Genomic DNA, 26,422 nt, shown 5'->3' with positions numbered 1-26,422 from the left:
AGGGCATGGTGTGCTTGGGATGTCAGAGGACAACCTAATGGAGCCAGTTCTCTCCTTCTGCCTTATTGTGGGATTGAACTAAGGTCACCAGTCTTCCACAGCAAGTGCTTTTACCCACTCAGCCATCTTACTGGCCCTGGTTTTCTGTTTCTAAATTGATATTTTTTTCTCTTTCTTTTTTAAAATCTCATTTCTAAGATTGGTACACTAAGTTAGCAAGAACCATCCTGCCAGAAATAATAAAATAAAAAAGGAGGTAAGAAATGAAGGAAGGAGAAAAGAAGGACGGAAGGAAGGGAGGGAAGGAGGGAGGGAGGGAAGGAAGGAAGGAGGGAGGGAAAAAGAAAAGTGAAGAAAGAAGATGAGAGGGAGTGTGTCTTAGTTAGGGTTTCTGTTGCTGTGAGGAAACACCACGACCATAAAGCAAACTGGGGAGGAAAGGGTTTATTCAGCTTATACTTCCACACTGCTGTTCCACTGAAGGAAGTCCAGACAAGAATTCAAACACGGCAGGAACATAGAGGCAGGAGCTGATGCAGAGGCCATAGAGGAAAGCTGCTTACTGGCTTGCTTTCCCTAGCTTCCTCAGCCTGATTTCTTATAGAACCTAGGACCATCAGCCCAGGGATGGCAGCACCCACGATGGCCTGGGTCTTCCCCCATTGATCACTAATTGAGAAAATGCCCTACAGCTGGCTCTCATGAAGGCATTTCCTCAACTGAGGCTTTTTGTGATATTGTGTACCCCAATAAAGCTTGCCAGAGGATCGGAGGATAGAGCCAGCCACTAGATTAGACATAGAGGCCAGACAGTGATGGCACACACCCTTAATCCTATCACTCAGGAGGCAGAGAGCCACCTGGATCTCTGTGAGTTCAAGGCCACACTGGAAACAGAGCCAGGCAGTGGTGGCACACACCTTTAATCCCAGTATCAGGAAGTACACAAGCCTTTAATTCCAGGAAGTGACATGGCTGGGCAGAGAAAAGTATATAAAGTGCAAGGAAACAGGAATTAAAGCAGTTCAGCTGAGAACTTTTCAGGTAAGGACTCAGAAGCTACAAGTCTGAGGAAATAGGATTGGCTGAGGAGTTGGCAAGGTGAGGTTGGCTGTGGCTTGTTCTGCTTCTCTGATCTTTCAGCTTCACCCCAATATCTGGCTCTGGATTTTTATTAAAAGACCTTTTAAGATTCATATCACAGAGGCTTCTTCCTCTCTAATGACCCTAGTTTGTGTCAAGTTGATGCAAAGCCAGCCAGTGCAGAGAAAGAGATGGAGAAAAAGTTCCTACAGAAGGTCCATGCATTTGAAGGTGGATGGGGAAGAACTGTACAGACTGGAGGGTCTAACAGTAGAGAGCTCCTGGAGCAATCTCACCATGGGTCTACAGTTGTTGCCAACTGCCACTCAGACACTCTGGGACTTTGTGAGTGTGTGGTTTCCAGAAAGGGGACCAAGAAACCAGAGCTCAGGCCAAATCCCACCTTGAGCTGACAGCAGATTCTCCTCTCGTGCAGATGCATGCCCCAAAGCACTTCCCTCTGAGGAAGTAGACTGAGAAACCACTCCCAAGGCTACCCTGAAGACCAGACTGACTCCATACCATATTTCTAAAGAAAGAGGAACTGAAAAAGCAACCTCATCCCCAGACATGCTAGCCATAAACCAGGCCAGTAGGACTCAAACCTAGGTGACTGGGGTACTTCAAAGTGTTGGGTTTCTTGAGTCTGAGGATTCCAAGCTGTGTCCTGGGATTTGCACTGGATGAGCCTCAGGGACTCATCAATCTAACATATAATTTGTAGGGTATACCCAACACCTAATTAAACAGAACCAGACCAATGACAATCAAGTAACAAAATGGCTTAGAACGCAGCAGAAACTGAGCATGCACCACTGCATGTGTGTGAGGACTGGACACCTTAGAAAAGAGCCTTGCTGAGGCTGGGGAGATGGCTCAGTGGTTAACAGCACTGACTGTTAACCCAGAGGGCCCGGGTTCAATTTCCAGCACCCATACGGTAGCTAACTACTGTCTGTCTTCAGCCTTAGGGGATCCATTGCCTTCCCCTAGCCTCTGCAGGTACTGCAAACATACAGTGCACAGAGCTATATGCAGGTAAAACACCCATACACATAAAAATAAAGTTAAAAGAAAAAGAAATCAGCCTTGAATGCCATACAGCATGGGTAAAATATCTAAAAGATAAACTTTAATAAACAAAACACCTTTTGTTTTGTTTTTTTAAATAGTGAGAAATCAGCTACTATATGAGTCTCATTTCAAATGATGAAGCTGGGCATGGTGGTCATGTCTATAAGCTCAGCACTCCACAAGCTGAGACAAGAAGATTTTAAGGACTTCTAGGCCAGCCTGAGCTACAGGCTATCTCAAGAAAGACTTTATGAATGTGTTTGCCTTGAGCATGCTGTAGGCAGCTCCTTAGTCAGCCTGACTGACTGAATAGTGACTTCCTCTGTGGACTGGGTGCTTGGGACAGGACATGGGGATGAGTAGGTTCTTTGAAGGTCATGTGCTCAAGCTCCAGCAGGAGAGACTTGGGAGCACATTATTTTCAAGCAGATGAGCAAGGGTTGAACCACAGTGTCCCCATGATTCCAGACAAGTTCTGACTGTGAGGTTAAAGGTTCAGAAAGCAAGGAGAACCCTATCATGCTGATAGCACACAGGTGTCAAAACTACAAGAGCACTTGACTAGGAAGGTGGAGGGACCCAGTACCATCTTCTCTGAGCCTGAGAACAACGTCCTCATAAAGGCGCTTTAGAGCCCAGTTACCCAAAGATCCTCCAGTAAGAAGGCTTCAGAGCTGCGGAGATGGTACAGCTGGTAAGGTGCTGTGCTTGCCTTGTGAGCAGGAAATGAGTCTGATGTCCTAGAGCCGACATGAAAAGTGCCAGTCATGATGATGCTTTCCTCTCATTTCCAGGAGAGCAGAGACCAGAGGCATGCCCAAGACATAGTACACACACACACACACACACACACACACACACTTAGAAGCCTCAGGTAAACCAGAAAAAGATAGCAAAAGCAGCAAGTTTTGAAGTACCAATGTAACAAGAGGTAGCAAAATATGAAAGTGAAACTCAACGTGACTTATCTAAACTACTGTGTCCTTCCAGACCTGTTCCTTAACTCACTAGGCGTTACCAGGTTTCTAGTACTGAGAAGGATTAAACATGTTCAAAGGCACCCCCATCCCCAGAGCCACTCAATCTACAAAACACAGTGAAGAATCAGTGGGGTGGGACCAGTTGGTAGAATGACAGAAATACAGAAAAAAAAAAGTTAGTTGACATAATGAATGTTCAAGATGAATTTGACTTAGATTTTAAAGCATCTAAATTTTGGAGAAAAGTAAATGATATTTGGGTTCAAAAATTCTAGTATCTCAAAGGAAAAGTTTAAATGTGAGTTAATGCGACTTTCCCGGATAGTCTTTCTTGGTCCCCTCTTCCCAGTTCATAGTTTTGCCCGGCCGCCTGGCAGGTGAGGGTATTGTGAAGGCAGGGGCATTGCTATAACCACAGTAGAGGGGCGTGAAGCAAAGAGACAGAAAAACTCAAAAGTGAAAGAAAAGTGGGCAATGTGTCAGGACAAAATCATCCGTTCATTTGACAGGCACGTTCCCAGCACCCTCTGGTGGGGAATACCAGCTGGGAGATGAGCACAGGGGCTTGAAAACTTCATTCGCTGCGTCAGAAGCACGAACCAAGTCAGAAGGCAGCAGAAAAGCTGCCGGTCTCGACAGCAAGGCTAACAAACAGCAACGGGTTCAGAAAAAGGACAAAAACCTTGAGGGGAGGTAAGAACGGCTCTGACGCTGCTTCAGGAACAGGAACTTGTGCAGATCTAACGATGCCAGCCTATTAACTACAGCAGCCACACACTGAAACGGCAAGAAACCGATCAGGACAACTACAGCATTTATAAAGGATTAGTTTAACTAAGTCAAAGGAAATGCATGATCCAGACTGTGTGTACACATGTGTGTATACATTTATGTGTGTGCGCACACAGGCATGCACATGTGGAAGCCAGAGGTTGACATCAGGTATCTCCCTCACTGTGATGACGAAGGTGATGGTGATAGTGATGATGATGATGAAGAAGGACAAGAAGAAGAAGAAGAAGAAGAAGAAGAAGAAGAAGAAGAAGAAGAAGAAGAAGAAGAAGAAGAAATCGCCTCTCCCTGAAGCTGGAACTCATAGAGTAGACTAGACAAGCTGGCCAGAGAGTCCTAAGGATCTTCCTGTGTCTGTCCCGCCAACACTAGGATCCTAGGCTGGAGCCCCCACACCTGGCTTTTGTAGATTCTAAGGCTTGAGCTCAGGTCCTACGCTTGTATAGTGAGCCCTTTCCTGACTGAACCATATGCCTAGCCCCGGAATTTTTATAAGCTTACTAAATCACACTGTCGAAGACCAAATTACCCAAGTTTGGGGGAAACACAGTATCCATAAGCGTTAAAATAAAATATGGAATAGAGCAGATACTTGGTCAGAACATGAGTTGAACAAATGCTAGAGAATGTGGATATAAGATGAAGCCTGAGGCTGGTCAGGTGGTGGGAAGAAAAGGGAAGCAGGCCACCTCTGTGCTGGCTCGTAAGCAAGCCTACCCTTCCATAAGTAATCAGGACCGCATGGTGGCCAGGCTTAGGGTTACCACATGACTAAGGGCAACTCGAGCTTTATTGAACCAATATGTGGAAGCCTGACATTTTAAAAAGCAATTACCAATAATGTTATACTGTATTGGGATCATAACCCCAAATTTCACAGTGGGACTAAGACAAAGGCCCTTGACCTTTGCTTCTGAAAAATGCGCACACCGGGTCCAATGATAGCATCCTGCTGGCAAAGATGCCACCACTCCAGGCTGCTACGGTTTTGAACTTCCCCTTAGGTGACCCTTACTCTGCCTGACCAAATGACAGATGATTCTAATGGCTGGCCTCCTTGTGGAGTGGCCTGTTGCTACCTCCTCATGCTACCAAGGAAGCAAGTTAAGTACCCTGAGCTCAAGACTGGCCCCAATAAAAAAAACCTGCTTTCTACTGAGACCTCTGCCTGTTATTCCTTCTTGACACCCGAGTTAGTATTTCTTTTTTTTTTTTTTTTTTGGTTTTTTGAGACAGGGTTTCTCTGTGTAGCTTTGTGCCTTTCCTGGAACTCACTTGGTAGCCCAGGCTGGCCTCGAACTCACAGAGATCCGCCTGGCTCTGCCTCCCGAGTGCTGGGATTAAAGGCGTGCGCCACCACCGCCCGGCGAGTTAGTATTTCTTAAGGACTAATGAATGGCCTGTAGAATGATCGGGAATGGAGAACACATGCTAAGGAAGGTCTAATATGACTTCATTGGAAAATACATGGCATCTTGGCAAAACACCTAATGCATAAACTCAGGAGACTTCTATGTTTTCGGGTGATCAGAATAAGCAGGAAGGAAACCACAGGCCTCAGGATCTAGAGTCACCCAGGAGAGGAACCTCTGAGCATGTCTGTGAGGAATTCATTGAGGTGGAAAGACCCACCCTGAATGTGGCTGTCACTGTTCCCTGGGCTGGGGTCCCAGCTGAGTAAAAAGGAGAAGGTGAGCTGAACACCAGCGTTCATCTCTCTCTGCTTCCTGACTGATGCATGTGTCCATCTGCCTCACGCTCCTGCGGCCTTGACTTCCCCGCCGTGATGGACTGTAACCTACAACTATGAGCAGAAGCCAGCCCTCCTTCCCTGAAGCTGCTTCTGTTGGGTGTTCTGTCACAGTCAGGTGAACAGAACCCATCAGCTGGTTCCCTTTTCTCTCGATCCATAAAACTTTTCAGAGTAAACAGCCCACAGATCCCCCAACACTTCTGGGTGTGGTGGCCAAGCAGCATTCAACAGCTAAATGCCCTCTCTCTGGCACAGCCTTTCTCTCAACTTCTGGAACATTTCGCGTCTTCGGCTTCCTTCTCACCTCACCCAGCCCCCTCGTTCTCCCTCACTGGCTTCTCTTCTGTCTGACCTTTAAATGCCAGGGCATGGTCCAGCAGCTCTTCTATCATCTCTCCTGTATTCTAGAAGAGCTCATCCAGTCCTGGGCCTTCAAACAACTATTCACTTGGGGGGCTTTCCATTCCTCCGCCCCCCACCCTCTTGTTCCTTACCCACTCCTTTCTGGAAACTCCACCCACATGTCTAGAATCCCCACACCTATCCTCTCCCTGCCTACTCAGTGCAGCCACCCATGACTTTCATCTAGACGCTTCTATGGTTCCTTGCCAGCCACACGGTAGAGCCAACTGGGCCCTCGCTCCTAGACATTTGGGCCCCAGTTGGCATGAGGTCTGAAGTGGGAATCCGGATCTCAGTTAGATTCCCAAGTTCTACCACTGAGAAGCATCCACCCTCACATCAAATCTGCATCCCGAGTGCTCTCAGCTCTGCTCCTCCCATAGCCCCTCGCTGCTCTAAGCATCTTCTCCCTCACTTGATCACAGGCATGGCTTCCCAGTGCCCCACATCACAGCTAGAGGGGATGCTTAAGAGCGACTTAGTTACCTTTAAATTGATTTCGGCTCATTTCCTAAGTCAGGCACCATTTTCCAGCTGACAACAACACCCCTGGGACTTTCTGCTCCTCTCAGAATAAGCACTGAGCCTCCTACCTCTTCCTGGCATTGCTTGTGAGATCCCAGCCCACTTCTTCCCACACTCCGTTCTGCCTCCTCACTGCCCCTAGAGCCACTCCTGGCTCTGGAACATCCCCTCACTTGGGGGTCTGCACTTGCTGTTTCCCGGCTCTGTGCATGTCTGGATCCTTCCTGTCCTTGGGAGTTTCTCAGCTCAGATGTGACCTTTTTACAGAGGCCATTGGGGGTTTTCCTTGCAGGACTGGGCACTGGACCCTCCACCTTAAACACGGTAAGCAAGTGCTCGGCCACAGGCTAGACTCCCAACCCTTTCTTACTTTCTATTTGATGTAGGGTCTCACTAAGTTGTCCACAGGAGCCTTAAACTCACCCTGTTACCTAGGCATGCCCTGCTCCACTGTACCTGGCAGCGTACCATAGACTACCTAACACACAGCAGGTATTCAATGAGTATCGCTTGGAAGAAATGAAATGAATCAATGAATGAGGCGACTACTCTGGCTACATAAATGTTTCAGGCAGTCAGTGTCCTTTAAAATCAAAGCACAGCCACAGTAATATTAACTACATAACAACAGAAAGGGGAATGTTAGAAAGGACGACTGACTGAAATAGCAAAGCCATGCTTAGCCAAGGTGAGCAGAAGGCTCTAGGTGGTTAGGGACCCAATCTGCTGATAGAAATGCTGCTTTATTTTACTCACTAATCCTGTTTTGGGGTATTTTGGGGGGGGGGTGTTCTTTCTTTTTTTTTTTTTAAAGAATCAGCTAGATAAATTACTGCCATGGTGATCTGCTCTTTGGGCCAAAGAGTCCTTCCAGAAACAGAATACAAAAAAGGAAAAACAACAACAGAAAGAACAAAGAAATGTTTGCATTAAAAAATAAAATCAGTGGATAAATCAGATACAGAATTTAGAAAAATAATTTAGTGTGTCTTTCTAAGAAGAGCCAAGCTCAGAAGGCGTGGAAAAGTCTGGCAGAACAACTCGGCCTCCAAGTTTAACACTTCAAAGAGTCAAAAGACAGTGGGCTGAAGGATGGCTGGGGGCGAGGGGGGGGGCGCGGGGGGGGGGGCGGAGATAAAGTGTTCCCTGAGCAAGTGGGAGAGTCAGGGTTCAGACCCCAGAAGCGTGCAAAAGTCAGGCGGGTGTGAGTCCATCTGTAATCCCAGCAGGGGCCCCTGGGATAAATTAGTCCATTAGATAAATTGACTAACAGGACTGCTCCAGCTTCAATGAGAGGCTTTGCCTCAATAAACAAAAAGCACAGAGTGACTGAGCAAGACATTGATGTCAGCTTCAGGCATACACACCCCTGTGCATCCACATACATGCAAACACACACACACACACACACACACACACACACACACACACACAGGAACAGACACACACACAAGCAGAGTCAGAAGGCAGACTCAGAGAAGGTCTGCAAGATACTGAAGTAGCCAAAAGCTTAGCGCTGTTACTAACAGGTACTGGGTTACTAACAGCCCAAACTATTAATAAGAAAAAGATAGCCCAGTACAGCTACAGGCAAAGGATCTGGAAATCAGGTGGGCATTTACTCCCTAAAATCAAATAGCAATCAGGTCGGCACAAATCCAGCTTAACTCTTCTGTATCAAATCCAGGGGAAACTGTATTGGGAGAAAGTAAGTACTAAAAAGTCACTCTGTTAATTATCTATGAGTGTTTGTGTGATCAAGGAACCAATGTTTTATGTATTTTTCTGCAAATTTTGTAATTGCTATTTATTAAGATGATTATAAAAATAATCACTGCAACCAGCCTGGAGACTGTGTATGAGCCAGTAAATGCCTGTTACATTGTTACATTTTAATCATAAAATAAATATAGTATAATCTCATTATTTCTGAAAATATCAGTGTTTGTTTCCATATTTCAACTTTTTAAAATATAGAGCTAAAAAAATCTAGAGCTAGCAAACAAAAAATGAAGAAGCATTGCCCACCCACAAGACCTCTGGGAAGTGTTTCACAGAAGATCTTAATTTCCCTCATGTTTTCTCTATTTTCTCCAGTGTTGGTGATTAACATGAGAATTATCTAGTTACTACCACAAGTTAAAGTGACTTCAATTACGGTCAAAGTAAGGCGTGCAGTGTGCATCAGGAGACCAGGCGTTCCCTTCCCTTATTTCATGTGTGGTGAGGGGGAGGAGAGGGTAGAGGAAGGTTAAAGTCTGAAAGGGTAACTGTGGGGTCCCACAGTGGTGGCCGAGGGCCCCAGGACAAGTGTCAGATGGCCAGTCCAGCAGATGAAGACTTTGGCCCACCCCTGACAACTCCCACCCCATTTTTCTCACTCCATTTCCTATTATGAACTAGTTTCCTTGTGAATTCCTAGTCTTCTAAGAGAAGGTAACTGTTGTTTAAAGGTTATTTAAAAAAAAAAAAAAGTAAACTCTGGTCCCCTTCTCAGTGTACCTCTGGAAAGATAAACCACGTGGTCACTCGGTCCGGGACGGGCCCTGAAGGAAGCCTGAAGGGGCTTTCCATCGCCCACTAGTGCTCTTAAGCGAAGACGAACGCGCAGAATGTTCAGGATTTCCCTGAAGAACGCTGCGCCACTGAGTTCCTGTGAAACCATCCCTGCCTTCCTCTTCATCGCCTCAGACTACCAGGAATGCAGAAGTAGAGTCACGCGTGTTCAAAGTGCTGCTTCTCAGCAAGTCACACTCCTTCTGAAAACAGTGAAGAATCGGCCCCAGCCCGCAGAAGAGGGAGTGGCCTCTTCTCAGGAGTACAGGCTCTGACAGCTGAGGACCCCGGCTGCAGTGATGGCGTGCCCCAACTAACCCTTCATCTCCTCAAGTTTTCAACAAGTGTCTGGTACCAACGTCCTGCTTGCCAAGCCTGTGAGTCTCTTAGTGGGTCGCATCTCCTGGAAGTGTGGAATGGGTAACAGGATTTTCTTCTTAAAGTCCATCATTTAAACCATGCGTCTTCAAGAATTAGGACATCGACTGCAACACGAATTGCTAAACGGAGCCAGATATTGGGGGTGAAAGCTGAAAGATCAGAGGGATAGAACAAGCTACAGCCACCAGCAGACTCTTTGGCCTCTCGAGTTACTAATTACTACCCAGCAGAATTTTTTAGCTGAAATCATGAAGGCATACTTCAAAGAAAGAAAAAAAATAAAGATAACTTTTGAAAGAGAAGAAATGAAGTTAGCCATTTGAGAGGGAAGTTGGACACCTGTGCCTACAAAGAAGTCTGCCCTCATCAGGGAGAAAGAGCCTGGAACCAGGGAGCCCGGGACCAGGGAGCCCGGGACCAGGGAGCCCGGGATCAGGGAGCTCAGGGCCAGGCTCAAAACAGAACAGGGGTTCTGCGCATGCTGGTTAGAAAAGACCTTGGAGGGGAAGTCCCAGTGGCTGCAGAAGCAAGTGACCACAGATCGACACAATCCACACTGAACAGAATGCTATATTCTGCTTTTTGAAGTGTCTGGGGCTGGAGCAGTGACTCCAAGGTTAAAAGTGCTTGCTGCTGCTGTTCCAGAGGATCTGAGCACAGATCCTGGCATTCCCTTCAGACAGCTCACAATCACCTGTTACTCCAGCTCCAAGGGACAAGAAGCCCTTTCTGGCCCCCATGGAAACTCACACACACAGCATACACACAGACGCACAAACAAAAATATGTATTTAAGAAAAAAACTACTCCTGGGAATGAAGTTACTTTTCTCCATATGAGACACAGGGGATGCTCTAAAGAATGATTTCACTCCTCAGAAGTGATATTCGGAACTTAACTCCAAGGCCCCGCTGAAGATGGCTCACTTTAGTTTTGGTTTTCTTTAGCAGCTGTTTTTACTCACAAACCTTAGCCACAAGAAGACACCTGGCTGTCGGCTTGTTTTTCCCACCAAGTTTCAAAACCAGTCTTAATTTAGGTTTCGTGTCACCCACAGAGAGCCACTGGGCAGAGAGATTTGCTTCTAAATGTGTGTGTCCCTGACTTTCAGTTCTGCATCCCCCGGTGCTCAGCTCCAAATGTGTTCCAAGTCTTCTCCCTTTGTTGGCGGACTTCGATGTTGTTACATTTTTTATAAAAACCATCCTTGACAGAGGAGAATGTGAAAGCCTCACTATGGGAGGTTACATTAAAGGTGCTTTTTAAACAGATCCTGGCTGTAGAGCCTTGAGGAAGGTTGAGTGATAAGGGCGTGCCCAGGGAAAAGTCCAGGTGGACAGGTGTTTACATCTCTTGGGATTTAAAGAGGCAGATGAGCAAAAATCTTAGCAGAATTCAGACTCTACAAGGAAAACCTATCAAATTGACCCAGCTGTGTGCTGTTGACTTAGAATGGCGTGGACACTGTGAGCAGCACCTAACAGTGCAGAGTCCACAGCCCACTTCCAGACAGAGCTGCGTTCTTCGTCCCTTATACACAAAGTAACAGAATTTGCATCCTGATATCCACAGGCAATTTTCCACCTCTTGCATCACCTCCCTTCTGTTCTCAGTTTACAGCAACACTGTCTGATCTTCCACCAGTATTGGACAGCCAGGCACCTTCCTATGGTATATTTCACATCTACAAGCCTTCAAACGCAGTTTCCACGAACTTCCAAGTCTGTGTCCTTTAGCAATGCACACAGTTTCTGAAGACATGGAACATGTCAAAAACCATTTAAGCCCTGAATGAAATGTGCTAGGAAAAACGTCAAATAAAAATAAAACTGAAGGTTATGTATTGCACCCAATATGAGCACGGCCATTTTCCAGGCCAAACGGAGGACAGTGAGCCCATAAATCCAGAGGCATTTGCTCCATAGTTTTTAGGACAGTGCATTTAGGAATAACACAGAGAAGTGGGTGCACAACTTCCACCCATGTGGCCTATTAAAAAGAATCTCAGGCCAGGCGAGGGTGGAGCGTGCCTTTAATCCCAGCACACGGGAGGCAGACCCAGGTGGATCTCTGTGAATTCGAGGCCAGCCTGGTCTACAGGGTGAGTTCCAGGAAAGGCACAAAGTTGCATAGAGAAACCCTGTCTCAAAAAAATAAATAAATAAATAAATAAAAATAAAAATAAAATGAACTCCTCTACTTTCAGAGAGGTAGTTTGCAGATTGCATGGCATTGGTCATTTCAATGTGACATTCACAACTCGTTACAGTTGTCAAAGCTGCACCATTTTTTCATGGATGCGTGTATATTCATGTAAGTGTGCACGTGTTGTTGTGCATGTGGGGACAACCTTGTGAGGAATCCTCAGGAACAACACAGACTTCTTTTGAGACAGGGTCTCCCATTGGTATGGAGCTCCGAAATTAGGGGAGACTGGCTGGCCAGAGCACGCTGAGGGCCCTCCTGTCTCCTGCCCCTCCCGCGTTAGGATTACAGGCGCCACGTATTTTTACCAGGTTGTTGAGGCGCCAACCCCGTCCCTGAACTTGCAGGGAATCCCCTCTCCAGCGCCACCAATGTTGTATAATTCAAAATTGATCTTTCGAAGATCTGGGAAATCTATGCTACCCTTGCAGAAAATTACCCACTCGGTAGTCATCATAGACCAAGCAAATTCCCTTCGGATTCAGTTTTCCTTGCTGGCCTGGAGAGGCCTGCTGGGAGGGAGGAGCGGCTCCTGGCTGCCTTAGAAAACTTTAACAGCCCACCACTATTTGTTTTAAGAGCAGCAACCAGGAGCCAAAGGCCACTTTGTCCTCAAGTCGGGCTCAACTGCGCTGCAGCAGAAGTTTAAGCACCTAGGAGGGGCCGCTTGGCAGAGCCATCTGGCTTGACTGAACGCTTTTTCATAGAGCTAGGGAAACCAGGGTTGACCACATCGTAACCCTCCCACCTAAGAAAAGGCCTGTTTGTTCCGGAAGGTAAAACCCGGCCTTATTTAACTAAGTGCAAGCAGTTAGCGTGGGCCTGCCCAAGGTAGCAAGAGTGCTCCGGTAGAGCCAACCAGGATCCTTCAGCCAACCAGGATCTTACAGAGTCCTGTCTCCAAAAAAAGCCTCACCAGGACTTTAACCAGAAAACATCTGGTCTCTCTCCAGTCCTTTACCTGGGAAAACCGTCAGGTGGCAGGGCCAGCTCTCCCTCCCACTTCGGAACTTTCCAGGGCTCAGGGGACTAGAGGGAGTTGGAAAGCTGATCCACTGCGTGCTCATTTCCCGCCCCGCGGGTCAGCAGCCCCCAAATGGAAGCCTGGGGGGATCCAAAGCCTCTTACCCTTCCATCCAGCGCTCTGATTGCAGCCCCGGGGTCCCGCAGGAAGGCGGCTGTGTGAGCCCCGGTCGCTACGCGTGGCCCTGTTCTCCCGTCACGCCCCTGCTTCCCCACCCGTGGCCGCTGCCTTCCTCTAGAGCTGGGCAACCCAGGGCGCTGCTCCGCCGGTGTCGAGAAGGACTTTACGTGGCCGAGGAGAGCCCGAGGCAGGAGGCGGAACGGGGCCAGGTGTGCGCGCAGGGACACCCCGGCTGGAGCAGCCCCGGAAGGATGTGACGCTCGAATCCAGGAGATCACAAGACGTGGCGCCCCAGGGGAGTACCGACCTGTGGTGGGGGTCCCAAGCCCGGTCTGGGGCGCGGTTCCACGCAGGCAGGTCCAGCGCCTCCTCGCCTCCGGGCATGGCACGATCGCCACCGACGTAGGAGACTCCCGCACTGCCTCGATCCCCCAGATCCCCACGGTCCCGACACCCCGCTCCGCCTGCGGGTGTCTGCGGGAGGCAGGCGGAGCAGACGCCCTTATAAAGGGAAGTCTCCCGGGGAGCCTGCCGCGAGGCCGCCCGTTGTCCACCCCGCCCCCGGTCGCGCCGCCCGCCCGCCTGCCCGCCCTGCCCTCCGCCGCCCCTCCTGGCCCCATCCATGCCCAGACCTCTCCAAGAGTAGTGTTTGACCCCTGCAGACGTTCGTTGCATTTCTCTTGAGCTCGCTATGTGGCCCGGACTCGCCTCGAACCCAGAGCCATCCTTCTGCCTCGGCCTCCTGGGTGCTGGGATTACAAACAGGTGCCACCAAGGCCTGGCTTGTCCCGTTTCTTTGGCCACTTCTATTCTGGCATGTTAAATGCCCGTACTGTGTCCTAGGGATAAATGCATTGCAGTCCCTTGGCCTAGGAATCGACAAGTTCATGAGGACCGGTTTATTATGGAGACCGGTTTCTTTATTACGGAGAGTCTTTATTCCAATAATTCCCTGACAAGGAGTGGGATGATAGCGGTGTCGGACAATCATGTGGAAAGCAAGAAGCCAGGCACCTGAGCAGACCTCAGGGCCCCTGGAGAGCCCAAAGCAGCAGACCCCGCGGCCGCCCTGCTCTTCCTTGCTGCCTGAAAACAGGAGCCTCAAGACTGGCTGTCCTCCACGGACAAACCAGACTGCAGTGCTCCACCTGAAGTTGCAGTGCTCCACCTGAAGTTGATAGGACTCTTTGGACAGAACCCGTCTAGAGCTTCCTCTCTTCAACAGGAATCACACGAACAAAACTCCTATTTTTCCGGGCTTTGTACATCAGTAAATGCTCAATAGGCCCCAGGGTTAGCTAGGGCAAAGGACAGTTTGCAGAGGATCGTGTAGAAAACAGTCGGACAGAAAGACAGACGGATGTAGGAGCATTATTGATCCTTTTTGTAAGGGGTTTTTGTTGTTGTTTTTGTTTTTAATTTTGAGACAGCCTCATGTAACTGACCCAGGCTAGCCTCCAACTTGCTATGAAGCTGAGGCTTGCCTTGAACTCCTGATCCTCCTGCCTCCACTTCACAGGTGCTGCTGGTGTTGAGGCATATTCCACCCCCATCCCACCCCACTCTACCCCCACAGAATCTACCCTCTTTTAAAAGTTCCTAAGGACTAGTAGATAAAAATACCTTCCACCTCTTTTTTCCTTTCAGAATTCCTCTTAGTAGAAATGCCCACTGGGTACAGAGATCCTGGAGAGTCTGTCTGAGAAGTCACAGTGCCCACCATACCAACAGGCTCAGGGTTCTGTACACTGCCCCCATCCAAAACGGCTAGATGGGGCCAGTAAGATAGTCAAGGAAGTAATGGTCTGACCCCAGGAACATTTGGTGAATGGACAGAGACAACAAGTTGTCCTCTTGTCTCCACATCAGCGGTTCCTTCGTGGTGTCCCTCTTCCCACCACAAAATAAATAAGGACTTTTTTTAAGGGAGGGAGGGTGGAGGCGGAAGGGGGGACAAGGTCAGAGAAGAGTGTTACTTCTTCAAAGTCACCCACGGAGCAGCCAGCAGGTCCAATCTTTCTGTTCAGGTCTGTGACTCTCCGCCCACTGACAGACACATCATTAAAACAGTTGCTGGTGTACGGTAGCTTTCCTTATCTGAATGAGTTTCTCTAAACAGGTTCCCACCTACAACAAACCAGAAACAGTTTCTCTGGTGGAGAAAACATGCGTTTACCTAAACAGCTGTGAAACATACATTTGTCTAGGCATGGCCTCCCTGTCATTTCTAGGGGACAGGACCTCACAGCTGACTTCTGGCACTTCCTGGTTCTTTCTGTCCCTCTTCCAAGATCTTCCCCAAGCTGTTGGTGCAGGGGTATCCAATGTGAAACGATCAGCCCTGAAATCACATGTACAAAAGCCATACTCAAATGAACTCAACCAGATATATAGAGCGAGATGATAGTCAAGGAGAGGTCATCAATTTTAAAGGGAGTAAGGAGGAGCATGGGAGGGGTTGGAGGAGAAACGAAAAGGGGAGAAGTGATGTTATATTTTAGTTAAATTTTTAAAATAAAATTTAAAGATACATTTATCTAAATAGCTGTAATCAATGAAGCTTGTGTCATGAATAAGTATAAAAGTATCAATTTAAAAATAAGGTTGGCTGTGGTGCACTATGCCTATGCCTGTAATCCTGGCACTTCGAAGGCTGAGGCAGGAGTATTGCAATAGGTTTGAGAACACCCTGGATTATATAGTGAGTACAGTCCAGCCTGGGCTATGTAACACCACATTGTCTCAAAGTTTTTAAATAATAAATTTAAGAAATATAACCAGCAGGCAAATTCTTTAAAAAAAAAAAAAAAAAAGAAAAGGATTTGATTTTATTCTTAATGTATACCTGTGAATGTCTACCTTAGTGCAGGTGCCCGAGTAGGCCAGAAGAGGGTGTCGGCTGTCCTGGAGCAAGAGTCACAGGGAGTGTTGAGCCTTCATAATGTGGGTGCTGGGAATGGAACTCAGATCTTCCGGAAGAGCAGGAGGTGCTCCAAGCTCTTGAGCCATCTCTCCAGTCCTGAAAATTCTCACAGAGCACTGTAAAGGAGAAGCTTGCCAAAGAAGGGTGCTGGGTCTCAATCCTCACCATTACGTGACTCCAGGCTGCTCACTGGGGTCAGGCAGAGCACCGCCAACAGGAAGATGCTACTCATGCGGCCAGTGTATAGGCTGCTCTTAAAGCAGCAAGGGCCCCGAACAACTGAACCAGAATGTGGGAAGGAGCTGTGGGTAGAGAAGAGGGGACTAGAAGAAAGATGGAAAACAGAGTCGGATGGCTGGGGGCTGACTACCGGGTACACCGAGAGACAGGAATTATTGTTTGAGCCCTCCCAATGGTTAGTTCACCACTGTGTCTTGTTTACAGGGAAGACCCTGGCCCATTTCTCACTGGGTAGCCACGGGCATTGCCTTGTGCTACGTGTTGATCATTCCTCTCAGGTTTCTGCTCTGCATACCATACTTCACAGTTTGTATCTTAACCTGGCTTTGTCATGACCAGACAACACAAGAATCTTCTGTTCAACTCTGCATCAGATGACATTTCAGGCTTACCAGTCACTGTCATGAATTTCTCTAGTGGCTTTCCTTCTTATGACAGTTTCATGAATTTACTGTTAAAAAGGTTTTTAAGTCCTCTAGAAAATGTGAGCCAGGGTAATGGTAGACCTGCAACAATTTTATAAAAACGGGCAGTCCAAAGCAATTCCTATTGGGAAATCAAAATGGAGGCAAAGCACAATAAAATAACAGGGAAATGTGCCTTTTGTTTGCATAGCTTCACATCCTTCTGATGTTTGTTGATGTGCTAGTAAGCAGGCTTTGAACTTTCTAGATGTTAATCTTTTGCTGGCTTTAAACATCGTTAAGTACATTACTCTGTCCTTAATCTCTGAACCAGGTGCTCCTTGGCCTAGGTCTTTCCTTTAGACGTTGGAACATCAACATGACATCTGTCTTTATGACCCGAGCGTTTCTGATATTGGGAAGGAAGTCTACTCCAGAGCCACAGGCATTCTGCTTTCTCTGTCGGAGCTCGATTTTATCTGCCCTATCAAATTCCCTGTGCTTCAACGGCAGGTATGGTGGGAGGTAAGGACAGCTCAGCTCTTCTGCAGAAAACAACCCAGCTCAGCAAAAACAGCCTGTGACCCTGGGCTTGGTGACCTTCCTGTCAGGGGAAGGGCAGCGCTCCGGGCTCTGTGGACGGCGCTGCTGCTGTAACAGACGTGTGGTATAGAAGTTAGCTCAGACAAGAGAGAAACAAACAAGACAATGATTTGTTCTTGGTCATGGAAATATTACTAAGTTTCTAAAAACAGATTTTGTTTCTTAGAGCAGATATAGGTTCAAAGTGAAATTGAGTAAAGAGCACAGAGGATTGCCATATGTCCTCTGCCTCCCCCACAGTCACCATCCCACGTCAGAGTCACCCACAGTCACTGGACTGCAGATCAGAAGACGCGCTCTCACCAGGCAGCAGATCCGCTGCCACCCTGACCTTGAACATTCCAGCTCCCAAAACTGTGAAAAATAACTACTTATTGTTTGGTTTAAGCTACTGGATCTCCACTACTGTGCTACAGAAGCCAGAACTGACTGATAACCCTGGGTGAGTCATCTCCTGGAACCCCTAGGAAGGATGCATCTTTCCACTGTCTCTGTTTTCCCTTTTCTAGAAAGCCGTATGGTTGGAATCCTACAGAACATAGCGTTTTCAGGTTGACTTCTTTCACTTCATAATATGGACTTAAACTTATGTCTTTTCATTACCTGCTAACTCACTACTTTTTAGCACTGAATAATATTCCATTGAGTGGACATACCACAGTATATTTATCCATTCACTTCCTCAAGAATATCTTGGTTTCTTGCACATGTTTTAAATTTTGAAGAGCACTTCTATAAGCATTGTTTTTCTTTGTCATTTAATGTGAGCATGTTTCCGAATCCTTTAGATAAACACCGAGAAGCACTCATACTAATTGTTGACTTACGCCGTGAAAATGTAGTTTTGTAAGAAACTTCCTGTATCCCAAACTGACTCTAACATTTTGAATTCTCCTCAAGACTGTCTGTCACTTCCCATCTTCGCTGACATTTTGGATTTTAAGTGTTTTGAGTTTTGACTATGTATTATGGTGGTGTGCAGTCGTTGAAGTCATTTGCATTTCCTGAGTGTGTGTGATGTTGACTATCTGGCACATGTTTGCTTACCACCTGTTTGTCACTTTTAGTAAGACATTTTTCCAGTTATTATATCCTAGTCTGTTTTCCTATTGTTGAATTTTGAGTTCTTTGTGTATCATTAGCTCTGGGGGTTTTTTTGCAAGTATTTTCTCCTACTTATCTTTCTCCCGTTGGTATTTTTGCAGAGCATATTTTTCTGTTTTACAGGATTATTGCTGATTCTAATAGATATTGCCTTATTCAAACACTCAATTCCTAATCTAGATGTGCTGGCACACACCTTCTGTGAGGCAGGTAGAGCTCTATGAGTTTGAGGCCAGCCTGGTTACACATCAAGTTCCAGGCAGCCAGGTCTACCTACATAGTTAGACTTTGTCTCAAAAAAGAAAAGAAAGAAGAAACAAGGAAAGAAAAATGTCAAACTAACGATTCTCCCTTGTGTGAAATTGAGTGATTGACTGTGTTCATCTTCTGTTACTACAGCAGGAATGCCTGATGCTAGGTAATTTATAAAGAAAAGAGTTTCATGTGGTTCAGGGTCCGAAAGTCCAGGAGTAGGCTACCACCATCTCTTTGGCTTCCAGTGGGAACTTCAGACTGCCTCAACCTGTGGGTAAACAGAAGGGAAAAGTGGGGACAGACACAAAGGAAAAAGAGCAGGGTGCAAATGTTCAGGATGATGATTTCCAGGAGGAAAACATGCAGCCACTCCTAAAGCCTCTATCCCCATGGACCAAACGCCTCCCTCGGCCCAGGCTCCCAACACATGGGCCTAGGGGGACATACTCAAACTGTAGCCTTTCTCCTCTGCTCCCTTCCTATACTTCTTGTTATGAATGATTTATTTAATTCGTCCCAATAATCTCCAAGTCTCAACTAGTTCCAGAATCAGCTTCAAAGCCCCTTGTGTCATCTGAGGCTCAAGGCAAACTCCTGTCAAGTGTGAGGCTGGAAATCAGGACACACCATCACCTTTGAGATGTAGAAGCAGAACAGGCTTAGGGTAGACACTTCCATTCCCAGAGAGAAGTGGGCCATAGGGTGGGAAAATTAGTGGCATCCAACATAGCAGACATCACATCTTACAAATCTAGAATCATCCAAGCACAGGGTAGAGGGTGGGCTCCCAAGACCACAGGCAGCTGTTCCCACATCTTTTGGAGGTTCAATCCACATGGCTACTGCCTAGGGTGGGCAGGATGTCTTCACTGCGCTGTGGAATCGCAGCTGCAGGCTCACCCCAACTCTTCCACCTCCTATCCTGGCTCCCAGATAGTCCAGTGCATCTTCTGCTGTTTAGTTGGAGGGATCTGTGGTGATATTTTATTTGTTCTGTAATAAATAAAATTTACCTGAGGATCAGAGGAAAAAGCCAGCCACTATAGTAAACAGAAGTGAGGCAATGGTAGCACACACCTTTAATCCTATCACTTGGGCGGCAGGGATCTGTCTGGATCTTTGTGAGTTCAAGGCCACACTGGGAACAGAGCCAGGCATGGTGACATACGCCTTTAATCTCAGCACCAACCATAGAGGTCTGGAGGTCTATACAGACAGACAGAAAGTGACAGAGCTGGGCAGGAAGAGGAAGTGATGTAGCTGGGCTGAGAGAGCCAATGAGAGAACAAAACAGAAAGGCATATAGGTGTGGATATACAGGAAATAACTCTCTTTGGAGGCTGAGATGTCAGTGAGGTGAGGTTAGCTTGTGGCTTTTCCTATTTCCCTGATCTCTCAGGTAAATTTTATTTATTAGAGCACAAATAAAATATCACCACAGGGATCCACATCTTCATAGCCTCTGCGTTCTGCTCACCTGCTAAGTGGATACTGCCAGCATTTGCTTATTATGTCCTTTGCAGCAACAGTAGAAGGCACATCTGAGCCCACCTGGGCCACAGCACATTGCCCAGGTTTGTTGATTGAATACTTTAGATATGTGGCCAGAGCCATACACAGAGACACACTTGAGCCACAGCTGGTATGGAGTGTAATGTGGGGACCAGAATCCTTGGGCCACCAGAAGTGATGAGGCCGTGGAGGGTACCCAGGCAGTCCTCTTAGAACCATCATACCCCTCTAGGATTCTGGGCCTTTGATGAGGCAAGCAGACTCAAAGATTCTGAAATTGCTCCGTAGCCATTCCCCATTGCTCTGACGGGTAGGACCTGCCTCATCTGCACTTGCCCTGACCTCCCTCAGAAACAGCAGCTTGGCTACACACTTAGCAATCTCTGTGCTTTTTGACTCTTGCATGACCAGGCCACTAGTTTCCCCAGTTCTAGTGCTGTGTTTCCCTCTTAACTATGACTCCCAACCTTAGCCATCCCTCCTTAGCTGCTGCATCCCATAAGTGGTTAAGACCAGGAGTGTCTGAGGAGCGCTACGGGATAGGTGGGTCTTCTTCCAGATACACCATGTTGTCACCCTGTCTCCACAGGGCAGACAAAGAGCTCACACAACCCCTTTCCTTGCAGCTGTATAGGAGGATGACTTTTACTCTGTGTTCTTAGAAGACATCCTCATTTCTACCTACAACCTCATCAGCATGACCTTTGCTTCCCACAGTACTATCAGTATTATGGCCACAACCATATTAGTCCCATGTTGCCCTTAGACTTGTGGGGGTGATATATTGTGTACCCTAATAAACTTGCCTGAGGACCAGAGAACAGAGCCAGCGACTAGATTAGACACAGAGGTCAGGCAGTGGTGGCACACACCTTTAATCCCAGCACTTGAGATCTAATGCTTTTGCTTGGGAAGCACATGCGCCTCTAATCCCAGGAAGTAATATGGCAGAGAAAGGTATATAAGGCGTGAGGAGACAGGAACTCACTCTCTTTAGGCTGAGGATTTCATGGAGATAAGAACTAGTGGCTGCTGCTCTGCTTCTCTGATCTTTCAGCTTTCACCCTGATATCTGGCTCTGGGCTTTTTATTAAAACACCATCTAAGATTCAAACAACATCTGGCGTCCAACTTGTAGGGCACCAATTCACAAAAAAGCCGCTTGCCTGTGGCCTTGCAGGCCCCAGCTCAGGACCGAGCTGAACACCGCTGGAGTCTCCACCCCATGTGGGCCAGAGTCCCTAACTCACTGGCTTTTGTTGCATCCACACTGCAGCAAACACCATTAATTTTGGGAGCTCCAAAGTTAATAGTGGTTAGCCACTTTCTTGTGTTCCCTCCTGCAGAGAGCTGGCTCTTTGGCTTCTTCTCTCCTGATGAGTTGTGGGCTCTCCCTGAATCCCCATCTTTGGCTGCTACCACATTAGGTAGCTGCCTTGAAACCCCGCTCAGGCTTCCACTGTTCTACGCAGAAGCAGTCAGCTTCACATCTGAATCGTCGTTGTCGGCAGATATGGTGAGTCGATTGAGATTTCTTTTCTTTTCTTTTTTTTTTTTTTTTTGTTTTTTCAAGACAGGGTTTCTCTGTGTAGTTTTGAGCCTTTCCTGGAACTCGCTCTGTAGACCAGGCTGGCCTCAAACTCACAGAGATCCGCCTGCCTCTGCCTCCCGAGTGCTGGGATTAAAGGTGTGCACCACCACCACCCAGCAAGATTTTTTGGTTTTTTTGGATTTATTTACTTATTATGTATACAGTGTTCTGTTTGCATGTTGCTTGCCGGCCAGAAGAGGGCACCAGATCTTATTACAGATGTTTGTGAGCCACCATGTGGTTGCTGGGAATTGAACTCAGGACCTCTGGAAGAGCAGCTAGTGCTCTTAACCACTGAGGCATTTCTCCAGCCCTGAGATTTCTTAAAGGGAGGAATTAGTTAAAAGAAAGTTTTTTCCCACATTAAAAAATGGAAAACATTTTTACAATGGAGGATGTTTGGTCTCTGTTTGACAGTCTCAAAATACAACAATTAAATGAGAGGATAATTAATATAGATGGGATTTATGTAATGTCAATTATAAATATTATTTGTTTGATCGTTTTTTGTTTTATCATTTAAAAAGTTGGTTAATATGAGTGCCAAGATAAAAATTTTAAAAAAACTTGTTAAAACAGATCATAGAGAAATTCAGACCCAGACAGAGGAATTTAAAGGTGAACCCAAAAGACCCTAACCCTTCAGGCTTACACTCCCCAAGCCCCAGGAGAATGAGGAACTAAAAAACTAGTTCCAAGGGCAACCTGACTCAGCCATTACTCAATCACCCCTGCAACAATGTAACAATGTAAAAAGATTTCTGTTAAGAGATGTGCTCAGCTGTGACTGGGATAGTTGCAAGTGTTCCAGGAAGGACCACTGTAACCTTTGTGTAAACTCCACTCCTGCCCTGATAACCCCCTTAAGGTTTTGAGAAGAATGTACATGCGGATGTGACTGTACTCACTCTGTGATCAGACCATGATCTTGTAAAACAAAATTGTATGGGAATTGTAATCTTATGGCTTTTGTGAGTTTTTCCTTTAAAAGCCCCCATGGGGCTGCAGTAAGATACGGCTCTTGCTCTTTGGAGTTGAGTTTGCCCGACTGTGCAGCCACTTCAATAACCACCTCTTGCTGTTGCATCAACTGGATCAGAGTCTGGGTTCTTGGGGCGCCCACTCGAGACCCTAAACTTTGGGGTCTAACAAACCAATCTCAGCTTTGCATTGTACAGATACCAGGAAACAGCCTAAGGCTCTCAAACAGCCAACCTTAATCTATCCACTCACCTTACAGGAACTGCCAGATGCTCAAGGCTGTGTAAGAGCTGATTGGAATCTTGTACAAATGTTAGATTTGAGGAGATTGAAAGAAGCAAAAGTATCATATGGTATGCATTCCCTATTTGTGAAGCAAATGTTAAACTTGTGGTCAACTTGTAATACAATTATCTCCCAAGACTGAAGATATTTGGTTACAGCCATCTTAGAGACTGGTCCACAATTACAATGGAAGACCTGGTAGAAGGATGAAGCTAAGGACATTGAACAATGAAGTAGGGCTAGCGGTATGGAAATCTCCCAAGATCAACTTCTTAAAAAGGGAGATTATGCTAATGTAGAAAGGCAATCTCTATATGATGACCACACCCTGGCTTTATGCTGAACGGCAGCTTTGAATGCTTGGGATAAAATTGAAGAAGTAGGAAAGGAAATTGAGTAACTTACAAAAGTTATATAGGGCCCAAAAGAAACCTTCACTGATTTGTTACAAAGGCTATCTTCAGCAGTAAAAAGAATGTCACTAAATTCAGGAGCTAGACAGATAATAATTGAACCTCTGGCTTTTGAAAATGCTAATGCACAATGCAAAAGGATAATTAGGCTGTTAAAAGCAAGATCAACACCTTTAGAGGAATGGATCCCAGACACAATTAATATTAAATCTCATGACCATGATGATACTTAGGAGAGATGATTTCCAGAGGTTTGGAGAAAAATAGTAATGTCATGTATTTCAATTGCAGTAAACAATGTCACCTAAAAAGGGACTGTAAACAGGATGTTCCTAGAAACAATATTTTTGCTAGGAACAATCCCAATGGAATGCCCCCCTTCTGGATTATGCAGAAGGTGAGGCAAAGGCAAACATTGGACTAAAAAATGTAGACCAATAATGGACAGGCAAGGTAATCCTTGGCCTTTGCTGTAGGGGGAAACTCCCTGAGGGGCCTCTCGCAAGCCTCCATGACAAATTCCGTTCAGTCCTTTCCTGCCATCATAGAAGAAACTCCTTCCCAGAGCAATTAAAGAACCTAATGACTGTTGTAAGAAACCATACTGCTCTGGATGATAGAACAACTTTAGAAAGTAAAACAAAAATTTAAGTAGAAACTATAAACCAAAATTCATAAAAATTAGATTGGGAGCCTCCTCAGTGTTAGGGTTGGGGAAGGGTTTTGTTTTTGTTTTTCAGGAGAATGAAGGCTAAGGAATCTGAAGAACACTGGACAAATGAAACATCTGAATAAAAAGAACAAATCATCCAGAAAACTTGCCCCCAAAAAAAGATTTTCTGCTGTGAACCATGACCATACCTAACAGCAACTTTGAAGTCTCCAAAAAGATGATGGGACCCCACAATGACGATTCCATCAGGATAATACCACTAAGATGACAAACACCATCCAAAGATCGGCTTTGGACTACAAACTGCTCAGGACAACTTCAAGAGGGCTAGCTGAGATGATCCAGCCTCAAAGACTACTTGAACAAGGACTTGAGACAAACCCTGCACTTTCTCATTATTCAGAGACTGGACAAATGATCAGCTATCTCTCCCAGGACTTGACAATTAACCCAAATATTTCCTTTTCAGAATTACCTCAACATGCTTTTGCCCCTAGACAGCAGGAAGTAATTTTAAGAACACAATGCCCACATTCTCAAGAGGTGGGGTGGGTGGTTTTTGGTCATTCAGTGGGTTATGGATATTTGTCATTGTTTAGGATGGTTGGTTACAATTTGTTAATTGATAATGGTCAGAAAAAAAAGCTAAACAAGGAAATTAGATTTAGGGTTCTTGTGTTAAAAAAAAGAAAAAGAAAAAAGAGAATATAGATAAGAGGTAGATTATTGAATCTACTCTGAAAAAAAAGAGACATAGAAATAATAGGATAAAAGTGTAGATTATTAAATCTACTCTGAAAAGAAAAAAGGGGAGGATGTAGATACGATAAGATAAAAAGGGAGATTATTGAATAAACTTTTAGAAAGTGACTACTAGTTTTAAATATTTTACATTGGATTGGATTTTTGTATATTGTATACAAATTATATATATTGATACAAATTTGAGATTAATTTTGTTAGAAAATACTGTACATATATTTCTAATCTTGTTCAAGGTATTGTACCTATACAACTCATTTAACAATGTAATGTAAATTTCTAGTCCTTGAAAGTTATTATTACCAACTAATGAGAATATAAAGAAATGAAAGTTAGTAGCTAGTCATTACAATCAAACTGGTAGTCATGTCAGGTATGTTTTTCAAGGTCAAACAGAGATATATTTTAGACGGGTCATCTTCAAATACTTCAGAGATTACAGAATTTGGCATTCAAGATGTTTTAACAACATAGATTCTTCCTTTCCTTACGACAATGAGACATGTCTGCTCCTGGCAGCACCATTATTTTTCAGAGAAGATGATGAGCATTGAAGAAACTCCATATGGAGTTTACTTTCTTTGTGGCAAAAGTTAGCCACTGGGCAAGAAAATGCCCTTGCCTCGACTGCTGACAGTGTGCTGTTCAAAATGGACAAGCAGGACACAAAAGGAAAGACTGCCAAACCTTGTCAAAACAAGGTGAGAATGCTCTTTAGAAAATCCTGCTTCACAGAAAAGTCTGTTAGATACGCTAAGCCTGTAGGCCAAAGATGGATGCCCCAATGTTACACAGAAATCTTGGGTGACTGTCCGGGCAGCTGGCTGTTGCTGTCATTTTTCACATTTTTTGGAAGTTGCTTGTTTGCACTTCCTGCTTACTTAAGCACTATTATTTCCTTCTTGAGTCTCTGAGGGAGTTGAAGATTAGATAGTTATAGTTTTCCTTGTCAACAAATTCAGAAAAGAAACTCACTAAAGATGTGTAAAGTGTATAGGTTTGAATGACATCAAAGGATAGCTTTGAGTTTGGTAATACAAGTTAGGGTAGAAAGTGAATTAGGTACAACATTTGGGACTCACCAAAATAGGATAGATAATAGAGTATTTTCTCTGAATCTGTCAAATATTAATGGACTGGACATTGTTAATGTAATTCTTGTCTGTGTATATTGTATATACTTACTGTACTTATTGTACATAGTTTTATTATATTAGTTATAACATTCTTTTATTATTTTAGACAAAAAAGGGGAAATTTGGTGATATATTGTGTTCCCTAATAAACTTGCCTGAGGATCAGAGGACAGAGCCAGCCACTAGATTAGAGGTCAGGCAGTAGTGGCACACATCTTTAACCCAGCACTTGAGATCTCATGCCTTTGCTTGGGAAGCACATGCGCCTCTAATCCCAGGAAGTAATATGGCAGAGAAAGGTGTATAAGGTGTGAGGAAACAGGAACTTACTCTCTTGAGGCTGAGGATTTCATGGAGATAAGAACTAGTGGCTGGCTGTTCTACTTCTCTGATCTTTCAGCTTTCATCCTGATATCTGGCTCTGGGTTGTTGTTTTTTTTTTTATTAAAAGACCATCTAAGATTTGAACAATTGGGGGGGCATGCCTTATCCCAGCACTTGGGAGGCAGAGGCAGGTAGATCTCTGTGAGTTCAAGTCCAGCCTGGTCTACACAGCAAGTTCCAGGACAGCCAGGGCTACACAGAGAAACCATGTCTCAAAAACAAAAAAAAAGAAAAAAAGAAAGATTTCAGTGTCTTGGGCTA

At 45.6% G+C, this 26,422-nt stretch overlaps 1 protein-coding gene across 1 annotated transcript in view; it reads right to left on the bottom strand.

Moving 5' to 3' along the window:
* Mcoln2 (mucolipin TRP cation channel 2) overlaps positions 1 to 13,339 on the bottom strand; it is a 49,915-nt gene extending 36,576 nt beyond the window's left edge. The window contains exon 1 of the mRNA XM_059265046.1: positions 13,203 to 13,339. Coding sequence (XP_059121029.1) covers positions 13,203 to 13,279 — 77 coding nt within the window. The 5' untranslated portion in view covers positions 13,280 to 13,339. The remainder of the gene's footprint in view (positions 1 to 13,202) is intronic.
* Between the last annotated feature and the right edge of the window lie 13,083 nt (positions 13,340 to 26,422).

Source organism: Peromyscus eremicus, chromosome 6 (assembly GCF_949786415.1).
Source record: "Peromyscus eremicus chromosome 6, PerEre_H2_v1, whole genome shotgun sequence".
Lineage (NCBI taxonomy): Eukaryota > Metazoa > Chordata > Mammalia > Rodentia > Cricetidae > Peromyscus > Peromyscus eremicus.
This window is presented reverse-complemented; position numbering and strand designations above follow the sequence as displayed.